Genomic DNA, 16,011 nt, shown 5'->3' on the forward strand with positions numbered 1-16,011 from the left:
GTAAGCAGTAGCTTACATTTGCTTCTCACTGTAAGAGGATCTTTGGATTAGTGTAAACTCTTCCATATAATGTTGGTAGTTTCTCAAAGGCAAGACCATTTCTTTGTATAGAAAATAGTTTCTACATATGAATCATTTTTACGAGATAGAGCAAGACCTAGCCAGTTATGGGTACATTCACTCGTTGCAACATTCAATCTAGCTGTAGAATTTATGACAGAAACGCAGGGCTGGATCTTGAAAGGAAGGCATCTCAGCTTATTCTTAAGAGTCAAGTGTGAAATCAACCCCAGTATCATAATATAAAGATGAATCTCAATGGGCCCAGGACCCTCAAGAGGACCTTAGATCAATACTATGTGTAATAGTATATAATATTGGGCTAGAATATGGGTGGGAACCATGTGGCTCTCCAGGTGTTGTGCATACATAAGCCACACAAGCCAGCATAGCCAATTGCGAGGAATGCTGGGAGTTGCAATCCAACAAAATCTGCAAGGCTGATGGACCAGTGGTTTGACTGAATTGGACTGCAGTGCTTGATCCAGTAATGGCAGAATCTGTGCCTGACCATGTCTCCATTGATGGTAATCAAGACACACTAGTTATATTTGTTCCCAACATAAACGTTAACTACTTTAAACAAATCCAGTGCTATTAAACAAAGCCAGATATATCTATTTTGGTTACTCTATGGGGGAATGCCCATGGGATTGTAACACTGTCCAATTTTCAGGCTGGGTTCTGTACCTGGTAAACAAAAAACAAACCCAAACCGCACCCATACCCATCCATTACCCCAAACTGAAATGTCAATATCCTTCATTGTGGAACTACAACTGCAGATGTGAAGATTCCAAAATTTGCCACCCACATATACAAGAAAGACATAAAAATGCTGGAAAAGTTCTTTTTAATATATATCACATTTATTTGAATAAAAACTTTCATAATGTCCCCTTTAATTAAAGTGCTTAAAACATTTTACAAAAGGAACATTTTAGAAGCGAGTAAGCCATTCCAGTTTGGCGGGGGAGAGGGGGGGGGGGGACCCAATGAAGTTAAACAACAGAAGGTTTTCCAAGTCACATTGGTGCATTTCTGTGCAGCACAGACATCTGGGAAGCATATGCACAGGAAGCAAAATCAGTCTTATACAACTCTAGGTTACTGGAATTACAAGCAAGGAAACATCATATTACCCTGTGTTTAAAATGTCATATATAGCTAAAGCTCTATGGGAGAGGGGGGAGTTGACAAATTCCGTCTTGATAATCCAAGTGTCAAGGCAAACACTCATTGGAGAATATTTCTGGAGACACCAAGTTGTTTTGGACTCTCTGTTAATCAAGGCTGTAGAATTTCAAAACAGAGTTTCCTGTTTCACTATCTACAAATGACGTCTATGGTGGTGACTCAGTGCAAGCTGCAGAGTACTAATTTTTCCCAGTGCGGGTTCCAGTCCGTCATCAGAGGAACTGAATTTCCTCAGCAAGAGGAGCCTGAAGGGGCCATTATGCAATCAATTTCATTAGTTTAAATTAAAGATGCTCTTGCCTGTGAATGAGAATGTTGTCCTGTTGCAAATACTTGGCTTTTAAGTGTGGGTGCCTTCTTAAAGGCATAGCACTTTCCCAAATCTAAGTTAGTTTTAATGGCAAAAAGTATTTGGCCAGTTATAGTACTGAAATAAAGGAAGGTTCACTGTGTAGTTTTCTTGCACAGAAAATGTAGAATTAAACAAACAGGCTTTTCATAGTAGTAGAAATAAAATGGGTATGAGTCAATGATTAATTAATAGTGCATGTATTAATACATTAGCATTATATCCTCTGCTCTCCCTACTTTGAGCCTCTCTTTAGTTTAATGACTCCAACTTACATACAACTTCAGAAAGCCATCCTGAACCTATGAGCCTTATCACAGCAATTCTATTCTCCCTCCAGAGACAGCGATAAAAGCATGCCTTTTGTCCAACAGATTTTTTCAACACAACAAAAGGCATGCTTTTACACCCACCTCCTTCAGGAATAGAATGGAAATGCTAAAACAGCATGAAGGAAGGTAAGCAGAAAGCTGCTTCTATCTCACTGCATCTCAGATTACTTTTGTAATGTGATAAGGCTCAAAAGTTTTTGATGGCTCTCTGAAGTTGTATTTAAGTTGGAGTCATTAAGCTAAAGGCACTCAGAATAGGAAGATCAGAGGATATCGTGTTAGTGGATTAATAATTGCACTATTAATTAATCACTGAATCATATCCATTTTATCTACTACTACAAAAAGCCTGATTATTTGATCCTACATTTTCTATGTAGGAGAGGTAAGCAGAGAGATAAGCAGAAAAACGCTTCTCTGTCACTGCATTTTGGCTCACTTTTGCAATGCAATGAGGATCTTAATGTGTAATCTTGACAAAATGGAGAATGCAAAGTGTTTTGCTTGTTGGCTTCAACATTTTCTGAGTTTTTTCATTGCTTACATGTTCAAGAAGATGAAAGAAGATATAATGCTAATATTAAAAACATTTCCATAGTAATTAAGTAAATTATTAAGCTTAAAAGGTCTGTAGCAACCTTTTGCTGCTCAATAAATGATTGGAAAACTCATGCTTTACAAAATGGACTTATTGGAATTTCGGCATTCTTGGAAAATGGCATCTGAGACTCAAAAATAGGTTAGACACATCCAAGAGCTTCGGTGAAACCCATTGAACTTTATACCTCCCCTCCTTTGGAACCTCTTCCCCCCATAGAGGCATACTCTTGTTTAAGAATGTATACAGAATGGGCTGGGCTGTTTTTGATCCAGGACTAAGATGTCATTGGTTGTCATTGGCTTGTTTTTTACATGTATTTCTCAGTTTCCTTAAAATCCACAATGCAAGCCATTCTCTTCTACGATGTGGCTATAATGGAAGAAATTTCTACTGCCTACCAATCTCTGTTGGAAAGTCAGTGTCTTCAAATGCAAACCAGCTTGCAGAAAGGAGTGTGATGGCTAACTGCCATCCTATTAAAGGATATGCAACATCTGTTTAATTCACTATACAATACTGTTGCAATACAGGCAAGAGAGTGATGGTCTGATAACAAGACATTAATCATATTTCAACCCTGGCTTTCAAAGAAGATAGAATTATAACTGTTTTTTAAAAAAATTAGCTGGGTGGGTTGCCATCCAAAGGAAGAACTACGTAGGTCAAAAAATAGTTTCACCCCCTGTTATAAGAAGTAGGTTCCAGATCACTGTCTACAGAAGTGGTGGATGAAAACAGACAGAGGTATTTCACCAGGATCTTCTACAATCTTGTCCTCCCCTCTGATCCACAGCAGCCCTCTCCAGCTCACTTTATCCAGAGACACCCCAACCAGCAAGGAAGCATTTTTTTTATGAGGAGACTCTACACACTGATAGGAAGAGGAGCAGGCAGGAAAGACATTTTTCCTTGCTCTTTTGCACTGCCATCCAACAAAGTCTCTTTTGTATACCAAACATGTGAGTGCTTTCATTTAATAACAAATGTTGGTGTCTCTAAACTCTTATTATGAAACATGAATACAATTATAAATTCATCATGAATCCATGAATATGTTTCAAAAGTCATAATTTGTTCAGAATGTTTAAAGCAAAATTTCAAATGGAACAATAAAAAACAAATTAATTTATTTATATTTTAAATAAAAGATATATGTAGAGGCTTAGTATTTTTCATTGTGTGCGTCCATATAGGTACATATGAGAGAGAGAGAGAGAGAGAGAGAGTGTTTTGAATTACTCTGAGATTGCCATACTGTCCCTTCCTGATGTGTGAATATTATGTGTTTATGGTTGCAACAGAGTTAGGTAAATGATAATTAACTTGTCTAATGACTGAGAAAGCTAAAATAGGTCACGATCCACTTCATTCATCAAGTTTTCACAGTGTTTCATCATCACTCATGTCCCAGATCTGTAACGAAAAAAAGGAGAAAGCAATTCGGTATCATCAATATTGGATTTTTTATATATAATTGTTTATTTAATATAATAGAAAGAGTGTGTCCTGGTGATGTTACGTTATTATTGAAGAAGCCAAATTATTTTTTAGATTTTAGAAAATGTAATTCAGAGAAAGACATTTACTGCCAGAAAACTTCACAAAATTTCAAACAAAATAAGTGCTGACTCTATCAACCTGTAAATTAAGGAGAAATAATTAAGAGACATGGCCTTATCGGTTCCAAGAAAACTTTCTGAAAAAGAACATTTCCCAAACCACTACAAGTTAATATTGAATGTGCTTCCTGAAGTGAAACAACCATTGCCTTTTTATCAATAAAGTTACAGAGTGGTGCTGGCTTCTTTTCATGGCCTCTTCATAATATGCCACCATCTATAAACTGTAAACAGTGAACACAAGGATCTCCCTTGTCCCAGTCATTCTTTTCTTGCGTTTCTTTCAGGTGTACTGACCCAAATGCAACTATGGTTACTGATAAGAAAGGTCAGATAGAAGAGATGCTAAAATAAGGCTAGTTCAAAGAACTAAACGTGCATAGGTTACATGACTGCTGCCCCAGTTGCTTTTTGAAAATAATTTAGTATGCATTTTTCATTTGCATACTAAACTCACAAAACAATGCAGGGATGCACAATTTTGTGGTGTTCCTTAGACCTATTATTTGTGAAATTATGTGCATTATTTTCTTACAGAAGGAAGAAGGGGAAGTTATTTTTGTCCATTCCTACTCCATCAATGCTACAAAACAATTCTAGGTGAGCTGGATGTTTTTATGATGGAACAATGAAGGCCTTTCATTTCCTTCCTGCAACAAAAGTGCTTGAAAACAATAACTAAAAAGGAAGCGGGAATACAGACAAGGATCTGAGAGGTCAAATGTAAGAAAATGTGTGCAAATCGGCACAAAGAATACAGCATGATAAGACTGGTGTGCCCAGTATTGCTCCTTCTATGCTTACTTCAGGAAACATACATATCTATAATAAGCATTTGTTTTCTTCTTGTAACTGCATCTTATTATAAACGTGTATAAGTACACTATCATTTGTATATGCTTCAAAAATAATATAATGAGAAGTGCCTTCAAGAGGCAGGTGAAGGTCCACATAATCCTGCATTCTGTTTTCAATTACAGCTAGCCAGAGGCTTCTTCTTGCCCATGCAATGTAGCTAAAAATGTTAGCTAAAATTGCCATTGTGATCTCCAGCTGTTATAGGCACAATACAAAGGGGAAATACATTTAATATTGCATTTATATCCCGACTGCTTAAAACTGCAACCAAATGTGCAGTTATGGCAGGATATACTACAACAACCTTCCTCGATATGGTGTCCTTCTGACATTTTGAACTATAATTCTCACCAGCCCCATATTGTATAGCCAAAGGCAAGATAGAATAGGAGTTCTAGCCTAAGAAGGTGGAGATATGGTCTACTGTATATGTTTTGAAGAGGTAAGCAGCAAGCCAGATTGCCCCTTTATTAATTTTTTAAGCTGCTGCACATCCTTCATTAGATCAGTTGGGAGGTTTTTTATTGAGTCTTTTCTAATGCTCATCTTCTCTCATGGCATTTATTTTGTTAGCCGATAAATGATGCCCAGGCTTTTGTCTCTTACTGGTCACTTCAATCTACATTTTCTAGCCAATTTCTCCATTCAGGATACTGCTATCTCCTGTCAGAGAAGGAGACTGTAAAGGGTTCTGTAACTATTAGCACTACCAATTTGTGTTTGTTTGTCATTTGGCCTCTTCTTATGTTGAGCACTCGTACTTTCCTCCTTTGCTTTATCACTTCCCAACTACATCTTTTCTCTTTTTTAGGTTTTTTATTATCATTCCTTTTCTCTTTTAAATCCATTTGCTCTCATCAAGTGTTTCTTTTCCCATTTACTCCATGTTCTCTTTGAACTTAGCTTACTTGCTAATTAGCTTACTTGCTGTTCACCGCTATGATCTTTGGAATAGCGGTATGTAAATAAAACAAATTATTATTATTATTATTAACTTATGCATTCTCCCCTCATTAAAATCATTATTTGTTCACTTTATCTTTTATCTCACTTCTTTCTCATGTCCTTAAATCGTCTCTCATATGGTATACTCCCAACTGACCATATTAATCTTTTTGACACGTTCAAAATACCCTCTCTTTGTCTTTCTATTTTTCCTAATATCCTATTTCCATTCTTTTATTTTTCTAAATCACTGGAGTATGTTGTTTACCTATGCAGCCTGGAACCTCTTTCTTTTAACCCTAATTTATCTTCATGATATTCTTGCAAACAAGCTTGTAAAATGTGGGCTAGACAAGGCAACTGTTACATGGATTTGTAACTGGTTTGTAAGATGAATGAGTGAGTTCTGACTTAAACCCAGAGCTGAAGAACCGAAGAACCAAGGGATTGTGCTTTAAACATAGCTAAAGGACCAAACAAGATGGTTCTGCGCAGAGCATTGATGTGACGAAAGTATTTGGCAACCGAGGCGAGGAAAGTCTGAAAACTTGGAAGCTGAAGCGGGGTGCTGTCCAGGTGTGACGAACCATGACCGGGAAGAACCTTATCTCCTGAGTCGCCATGATGAGGAACTGACAGGACAATGGAGAACTTTGAACAGAACGAGTAGCTTTGAACACGGACTGATCTGAACAACCTGTCTGTCCTCCCAGAAGAGGAAGTTGAGTAATGGGCTGCAATATTGCAAGACTTCAGCAGCCAAGAGCCAGAGAGAAGAAAAAAGTATAAAGACCCTGGACTTTCATCTCCATGTTGTTGGCATCTACCGCGGCAACGGTGTCATCCCCAGCCTTCGAGAACAACTGATCAATGTTCGGCGGAAGGAAAGTGTGTGTGAGTATTGTATGAATGTGTGAGTGAAAGAGCTCTTGATAATCAATGTTTGTGTTACTTGTGTGATTCAATAAATGTTACATGCATGGTGTTTAAAACCAAATTTGGTGTCTCAATGTCTTTCTCAGCCTTGCTGTGAATAGGTCCACGGAGGGAGAGGTTCTCATTACACGCTCTCAGGATAAACAGGTTGCCCTTACAATCTTGGGCATAACAGGTTGACCGACCGAACGCAAAGGGTGCTCAACAATGGCTCCTTTTCATCCTGGAGAGAAGTGACCAGTGGGGTCCCACAAAGCTCTGTCCTCAGGCCAGTTCTATTCAACATCTTTATCAATGACTTGGAGGACAAAATTGGGGGAATACTTATCAAATTTGCAGATGACACCAAATTAGGAGGAGTAGCTAATACTCCAGAGGACAGGATCAAGATTCCAAATGCCCTGAAGAGACTAGAAAACTGGACCAAAGCTAACAAAATGAAATTCAACACGGAGAAATGTAAGGTACTGCACTTAGGGCGGAAAAATGAAAAGCACAGATATAGGATGGGGGACACCTGGCTGAATGAAACTACGTGTGAAAGGGATCTAGGAGTCCAAGTAGACCACAAGTTGAACATGAGTCAACAGTGTGATGTGGCAGCTAACAAGGCCAATGCGATTTTAGGCTGCATCAATAGAAGTATAGTGTCTAGATCAAGGGAAGTAATAGTGCCACTATATTCTGCTTTGGTCAGGCCCCACCTGGAATATTGTGTCCAGTTCTGGGCACCACAATTAAAAAAGGACATTGAGAAACTGGACTGTGTCCAAAGGAGAGCGACTAAAATGGTGAAAGGTCTGGAAACCATGCCCTATGAGGAACGACTTAGGGAGCTGGGGATGTTTAGCCTGGAGAAGAGAAGGTTAAGAGGTGATATGATAACCCTGTTTAAATATTTGAAGGGATGTCATATTGAGGAGGGAGCAAGCTTGTTTTCTGCTGCTCCAGAGACTAGGATGGCCCTTGTGGTCTCTTCCAACTCTACGATTCTATGATTCTATGATCTGTGAAATCTGACTTTTATCCTATATATATCCCACTGATTTCTCCAACTAAAGCTTCAAGTGACTTAATTCTTCCTGCAAGTAAGAGCCTGTACACATGTAGCATCTTTTTGAATCTTTCCAGTATGTTTAATAAGATGTCTACACATATCTCCTTTCTAATCTTGGATTTCAACATTCTTTAAGAAAACTATAGTAATGGAGTTGAAAGGATCTAGCTCAGACTGCTGTCAGTGCAAGAATCATTTGTTAAAACGCCCTTGAAATATGGCAATCCACTCACCATTTAAAGAAAGATGAGACCACCACCCTCCCATAATGTTTCACAAACAATATTTCTGATTACACTAACTTTGCATTTCCTCTCCCACTCTTTATGTACTTTGGTGCCTAAGGTCTAAATTCAATTGCTACTTTCCATTAGAGTAGACTCTTGAAAAAGAACCATCATGGTATAGTGGTTTGAGTGTTGGACTATGACTCTTGAGACCAGGGTTCAATTCCCAGCTTGGCCATGAAACCCCTTGGGCAAGTCATATGTTGTCAGCCTCAGGGGAGGCAATGCCAAACCTCCTCTGAACAAAACTTGCCAAGAAAACTCCATGACAGGTTTATCTTAGAGCTTAGTCACCGTAAGTCAGAAATGACTTGAAGGTGCACAACAACAACACTCTTGAATCAACAAAATGTATGTAAGTGTTATTTAACAACTGCCCATTTGTTCAATAGGTCTACTCTGCTGCTCAGGACTAGCAACTGGCTTTAAGCGTTTATCTGCCTATAGCTATTATCAACATGCTGATGACATCTAATTACATTTTTTCTCTTCCACCCCACATTTCTTTTGTCCACAGTACTTTTAGGCTGCATCTGTACTGCAGAATTAATCACTTTGCCATGGCTCAATGCTATGGGATCCTGGGATTTGTAGTTCATTGTGGCACCAAAGCACTCTCACAGAGAAGCCTAAATTTCTCACAAAACTACAAATCCCAGAATTTCATAGCATAGAGCCATGGCAGTTAAAGCAGTGTCAAAACTGCATTATTTCTGCAGTGTGGATGCAGCCTTAGCATAACAAAACCCTAAAGAGACCCAAGATAAAAATTCTGAATCTACTTTTACCCTTGTAGTCTCACTGCACATCCCCATACCTTCCTTTTATATGGAAGGAAGTCTTCTTTTACTTTGTTCACTATGCTTTGCCCAACTTTTAGCATCTCCTGCACATAACATTTATATTGTACTCCTTGTTTAAAGAGATACATATCTGTAACTGCTGTTTTCCTTTTCAATCTATTTGATTTAAACTGTTTAAATTCTATGGATAATTTAAATACATTACAATGAAAAATGTTTTGTATGCTTTCAATTTTGCCCTCTTTGTGCTTTTATCTGCATTTATTTTAGTTTTTCTGTGCCACCTTGAATCAAAGTTTTGAGATAAACATTAACAACAACAACGTGTCCCAACTCATGACTGTATGCAAAGGGATCTAGTTAGTCTCAAAGATGCTACAAGATCCCTTTGCATACTGATATTCCTGCCTAACACAACTATGTCTCTGACATAGTCCAATGCATGACTAATAATAATAATAATAAAAAATTATTTCTATACCACTTTTCTGCAGTGATCAAAGCGGTGTACATAGTAAAATTATTAAAACAACATAAAATTAAAACCACATTACATTAATTACAATATACAATTAAAATCCAATTCATAGGTGTATGTAAGTGAGAGGGAGAAGGGGATCAAACATAACTTCAGTGTACATGGGGGAATGATTGGTTAAAGAGAAAGGTTTTAAGTCTCTTTTTAAACAGTTCAAGGGATGCAATGAGACGGAGCTCCTCGGGAAGACTATTCCAATGCTTGGGGGCCATTACTGAAAAGGCCCTCTGAGAAGTAGTAACATATCTCGAAGTAGGGACTTCGAGCAAGTTCTTCCTGGTTGTTCTGAGACTGCAGGGCGGATTATATGGGGAGATGCGGTCCTTCAAGTAACTCGGGCCCAAGCCATGTAGTATAAATACTAATATTTAATAAAAGCTTGTTTACAGTTCTTTTTTCTGACCCTCGGTTATCGTTGTCTGTGAAATGTCTTTACATATTCAAGACACATTTTCTTGGAAGACCCATCAGATGTAAGCACAGATTTGACACTTAGTCATGCAGAAAGCATTCACTCTACATGTAAGCAGACTGCTGAATTTTATAGTTTCTCTTTCTTTAATAAAAGGAGGGGGGAAGAGAAAGAATGACATGTAAATATCATTCCTGCTTTTTACTGGGAAAGGCAGCTATGCCGTTAATAATGAACTGTGCAGTGGCATGGTACTGCATGCAAACCAAGATCTATTACAGTGTTTAAAAGAAGCAAAGCTGGACCAATAATGTAGGGTGAGGGAAGACATGTAACAATAAATGGCTTATCATGATAGCCAAATGCAGCCAGTCTTGGTCTGGGATCAACAAACTGCCTTTCACAGCACCTCAAGGCTGACATCCCAAACAGTGAGCTAACATGAGTTCCTGAAATACTTTTATTCAGGGCTTAGCCAAATGATCTGTCAAAGCAAGCCACTTATTACTACAGTCTTTCATGTCCCAGTTCAAAGGCAATAGTGTGAGAAATCACCACTGATTTATATGGATATCAAATAAAGTTAGCAGGCTCTGTAGAAGACGAGAAAGCAATGGAATGGAGAAGTGGTTGTGTCTCTGGAGGAAGCACTAGTGAGACTTGTACTTCAACACCAAGATGAACTAAAGATTCAGGAAATAATGACCTGCCACTGTGATGAGGTGGCATTCTTCACTATGCTCATCATCATTATGACTGTTTTATTTTTTGGAAGGGCTATGTAAGTAATTCAAGGCTTCAATTATATAGAGGGAGATTAACACAAGACCCAGAGATATTACTGGTAGTGTACCAAACAGCCCTCCAAGAGAGGTAAGTAGCCACCATCCCATAATTCTTTGCAAAAGCCCAATTTCAGTCAGAAGCACTGACTCCTAAGTGTTCAAATGGGAGAAGGAATTTAGTTGGCACCCTTTAGCATGAACCTTCTTGGATTTCAACCATTTCTTCAGGTGCATCAGTTAGACCAAAGGTGCCACTAGATTCCACCACCAGCCCTTTTCTTTTATACCCGACATGAGTCAACAATGACTAAGGTCAGGCTACAGGACTATCAAAAAGAGACCGTTGTATTTCAGGGTAAAACAAAGCAGGTGACAAAAGCTGATCACCAGAATGAAAACAATTCAATTTAGTTCAAAAGCAATAAAGGAACTGGTATCTAAGGAATCTGACATTCCCTCCCTCCAGCTTGGCAAAGTGCAAATAATTTCATCAGAAACACACACTATACTGTAACAGATGCTATGGAGGAGCCAGCATTGTCGAGTAAGCTGCAGATGTGAGTCAGACCCTTCAAGGCTTCCAATTGCTTGCTTACAAGCCAAACAGCTTGCTTTGGCTCTCAACACTGTCTTCCCATATGGGACTTACTTTGATCTTTTAAAGCTATTATACAAACGCAATTACATTCATTTTATGGGATCAACAGGGACTAGAGAAAGAGCACACTAATCCCAGTGTGAGTGATAGTGTGAGCAGCTACTTTCTGTAATTTGAACAGAGGGCTGCAAATATCTTCAGTGTGCTTCCAAAATGGGACTATGCTGCAAAACTGCAAAATGAATTCTCAATATAAAGCCATTTAATACAGCTAACAGATATGTAATGCAAGTAAGATTCCTGTCTTTGCCTTTCAGAAATCCCTCAATTCTTATTTCAAGTTTATGCTAAGGTCTGATGAAAAGAGTTGTGTTTTATTATTTATGACTGCTAAATATACTATGCATATTAACTTAAGATTAGATTTGTTGTTGTGTGCCTCCTAAGGCAAACCTATCACAGGGTTTTCTTAACAAAGTTTATTCACAGGAGGTTTACCACTGCCTTCCTCTGAGGCTGAGAAAGTGTCACTTGCTCAAGGTCACCCAGTAGGTTTCCATGACTAAGTGGTGATTCAAACCCTAGTCTCCCAGAGTTCAAGTCCAACTCTAACCATTATACCACACTGGCTCTTTTAAGTTACTTCTTCTGAACACAAGCCTACAAAAGCAAAGAAAAGGAAGCTAGTCCAACCAGAGCCATTTATACAATGGACAACAGGAAGTATACCTGAAGTTTAGGGAATGGTGCTACTGCTTAGAAAGCTAACAGCACAATTTTACAAACCAGATATTGTTGCAAAATTGTCTTTTTTAAATGACACGCTACAGCTTTTAAAGTAGTACCACCAACATTTAATGTTTCAGGACACAGCTCCATGCCACATGGCTTTGAGGCTCCTACAGTTAGCACACATTCTGCCTGGTCTTAGTAGTTTGGTGTTCACCTTGGCTCTGTTCTAAGAGGAGCAGGAATTAAGTATTCAATGCTGTGCTTAATTTCAGAGGTACTTCTAAAGCCTCATGTAAAATCATGGAGGATCCTCATTGTGCTCTCTAGCTCCCAGGAGGAGAGAAGAAAGGGATCACTTCTATCATACTGCACTTGGTCAGCACTCTCCAAAGAACCATACTGTTTAGAAGATCATTGCTTCTGCTTCCTCCTAACACTATCTATCTGTTTTTTGTTTTTGTTTTTATGAAGCAGGGACTTTCTTATCCTTTCCTAGCACCAGCTGCTAATGTCTTGTGAGGTGACTTTGCTGTTTCTTTCCTTCCCAATACAAGCAGGAGCTGCTGTCATTTCTCATAATGTGGCATTTCCCTGGTGCTCTTTGCAGCAGTGGAAAGTGTCTGAGTGAATCCAAGAAAGGCAGTTCCTGTGGTGAACATCAGCAAGTATTGGGAGAGACTGGGCAGGGAGACAGAGCCTTGGCTCAGCAACAGATGGAGTCAGAAAAGGAAGGGGTAGAAATAGTTGGAGGTCATCAGACTTGTCCTGACAAAATATTGAACAGGGCAAGAGAACGTGTGGATTCTTCACATATTTAGGAAAGCCTGTTTTGGGGAGACAGGTGTTGACAGCTTCTGTAAACTTTTCATTAGAAGTACTGAGCTGGTATAATGGATTTCTTTTCTTTTTCACTGCCATTATTGGGATGATCTGAAAGCCACCATGGTGTAGTGATTTCACTGCTGGACTAGGATGCCTTGAGACCAGGGTTCAAATCCCTGCTCAGCCACAGAAAGGCAAACCATACTCTCTTGGTCTTTGAAGACAGCAATAGCCAACCCCCTCTAAACTGGTTAAGAAAACCTTAGAAAAGGGTTGCCATAAGTCATTGTGATCTGAAGGCATGAATAGGATATTCTGGTTGTCTTGGTTGCCCTTTAGATTGCTTCATATGTTGTGTCTGGTCCAATTGCTGTTCTAGATCTGTATGGGAAGGACACAGTTTAAAAAGTAGATATACAGCAGATACCTCTTTTCCAGATTGGTATTATGTGTACTAGACTCAGAGGAATAAATCGTGACTGTGCAAGAGAGTTACTCCAAAGGGCCTCTCCCCCACCCCCAGTAAATCTATGTGAAAAAAGGAATAGCTACAGGGAAATAACCAGTCCATAACCACAGAGTGAAATAGGTATTTACATGGTCTGAAAAATTCATGGAGGTGTTGATGATCTGTGGTGGAATGAAGGAGGGAATAACCTAATTTTTTCATAGTCCAGTGTAGGACTGTCACACAGTCTCACAGTTATTGGTGGACTGCCAGCTCCCAGAGGCCCTCACTAAGTCAGCCTGTCACAAAAAATGCTGGGAGCTGTAGTTCAGCACTATCAGAAGAGTCACATGATTCCCACCCTTGTCCCAAATTTGTCTGCCAGGAGGGGGTTATCGTAGAGATTATTTTTGGTGGTTTTTTGCTTGATGTCCTCTCTTATGAATAGTTTCACAAAGCAAAATTCAGTGTGTTGGATTTAAAATGCAAGAAGAGACAAGATTGTACTGTACAGCTATAATCCAAGGCTCTGGGCTGGCAAAGTCTACAATCCAAAGTAAATACCGTAGACTACAAGAAGAGCTCTGATCATCTCTCTCTTTACTTTGGCAACACATTTAACTCTGCTCCCTAAATTTAGATCTTGTTTTGTATAAACTGGGCAGTTCTGGATACAGTATCCATTAAAAAAATATTTTCTACCATTCAAGTCCATCTATACTCATCTGATTTTTACATCTTTGATTATTTTTAATTTCTTGTGAGACCACAATATGTTGCAGGCACTAGACTGCAGCATTAATTTCCCCAAATCTTCTCCTTTTTAAATTTACAAACAAATGGAAGCTTGCAAAGAGCGAATGTGAGTGTGCAGACATATTCAGGTGATGTTATTATTTGAAAAAAAAAATACATTTCAAAAGAAAGACTTTTAGAAATAAGGCAGAATACACCTTTCTTAATGGAACAGAGTTGTAGAATCATAGAGTTGGTGGAGACCACAAGGGCCATCCAGTCCCTGCCATACAGGAACACACAATCAAAGCACTCCTGACAGGTGGCCATCCAGCCTCTGTTTAAAAACCTTCAAAGATGCAGACGTCTTAATTTTTAATTAAGGCTTTAAAAAAACACATAACCCCAACAATAAAAAAAAATACAGAAGAAAAATATAGATGTGTGCATTTAGCTTACAAAAGCTCTCAGAGTGGCTAATGAAGACAAGGGGTTGAACTAAGAGCACGTTCATTGAAATATATGTGATTTAAGTTACTTATGACAGCATCTGCAATCTAAGGGTGATGTAGTCTGGATCTAACCCAATACCGAATACAACAAAACTGAAAAGTAAAAATTAGGAAAAACAAGCTACAATAGAAACCAGCAAAATCAATAAATTAATTTAAACCATCAGTTAAAACCAACTTTGATGATATGTTCAAATCAAGGTGGGACTCTGAGTACCTTCTTCCTCTTTCTTCTGCTTTCCTGTTCTACAATACCATGCCTGCCTCAGACATAAGGCCAAGCTGGTCCCAGTTGCGGGATCAAGAAGTCATGAATCTAGAAGAGCAAGGTTGGGAGTCATGGGACCCTTCAGATGATGCTGGACTACAATTCTTGACAGCCCTGGAAAAATAGGGAGGAATCTAAAAACATGCAGCTCAACAACATGTGGAGGTCAGCTTTGTTCCCATCCTTGATCCAGAGCAGAGGTTGGGTAAAGTGTGGCCCATGGGCCATATCTGGATCCAAATTCTGCAGTCCCCAAAGCCCCTTGTCCATTCTTGAAAAGACCCCTGTATGCAAAACGTGGTATATGTTTTGTTTTGAGGATTTTTCATCCAAAAACAACTCCCAAATCTATGTGCTAAATATCCTCCACATTCCCTTACAGTTTCCAGAGCCCTCAACACTGCTGTTTTTGACTTATGGCAACCCCTTGAATTTCATAGGGTTTTCTGAGGCAAGAAATACTCAAGAGGAATTTTTGTCCATTCCTTCCTCTGAAATAAAGTGAATAGTATCTGGCATCCATCTACACAGGATAAAATACTACCCAAAGGGATGTTACAACACTTCACTTCTGCCTGCTAATTTATCTGGCATATAACTGAAAATTGAGGTATTCTGCCATGCTCCTTCACAGTTGCAGTCATTGGGGGAGGGTCAAGGAGGGAAACTGACCCCTGGCCTCCAAAACAGTTGTCCAGCCCTGAGTTAGTGCCATCTTAGAGTCTTTAACATGGCTTGAACAGCAGACTTATAGGAAAGGTAACTAAAGCATACACTTGACCTATCCTTTTAGACATGGAATTGCAATACAGCCAGATGTTGTTTGACTGCAAGTCCCATCAGCTCTGATTGAAACAGCCATTCTAGTTGTCACAGCCAATGACTAGGGATGACTTATTTAAATTATTTATTTTTTACTTCTCTGTATGGCTGGCTCCCAAGATTATACAGAACAAATGAAAACATTCCATAAAGTAGATTAAAATAATGTCACAGCACTCCTCTGGCACTGTGTCCAGTGCCAAAGGAGCGCCTTAAAGCCACGACACCATGGCTATCATACCTGGGAAAGTCCAAATTGGGGCCGCGGCATGTGGTTGCCACAGCCCTGATCCAG

At 39.0% G+C, this 16,011-nt stretch overlaps 1 protein-coding gene across 1 annotated transcript in view; it reads right to left on the minus strand.

Moving 5' to 3' along the window:
• Positions 1 to 907: 907 nt before the first annotated feature.
• The window catches only part of ATG7 (autophagy related 7), a 167,606-nt gene continuing 152,502 nt past the window's right edge, over positions 908 to 16,011 (minus strand). Inside the window, exon 15 of the mRNA XM_042447472.1 lies at positions 908 to 3,952. Within this exon, the coding sequence (XP_042303406.1) occupies positions 3,920 to 3,952 (33 nt within the window). The 3' untranslated portion in view covers positions 908 to 3,919. The remainder of the gene's footprint in view (positions 3,953 to 16,011) is intronic.

Source organism: Sceloporus undulatus, chromosome 2 (assembly GCF_019175285.1).
Source record: "Sceloporus undulatus isolate JIND9_A2432 ecotype Alabama chromosome 2, SceUnd_v1.1, whole genome shotgun sequence".
Taxonomy (NCBI): Eukaryota; Metazoa; Chordata; class Lepidosauria; order Squamata; family Phrynosomatidae; genus Sceloporus; species Sceloporus undulatus.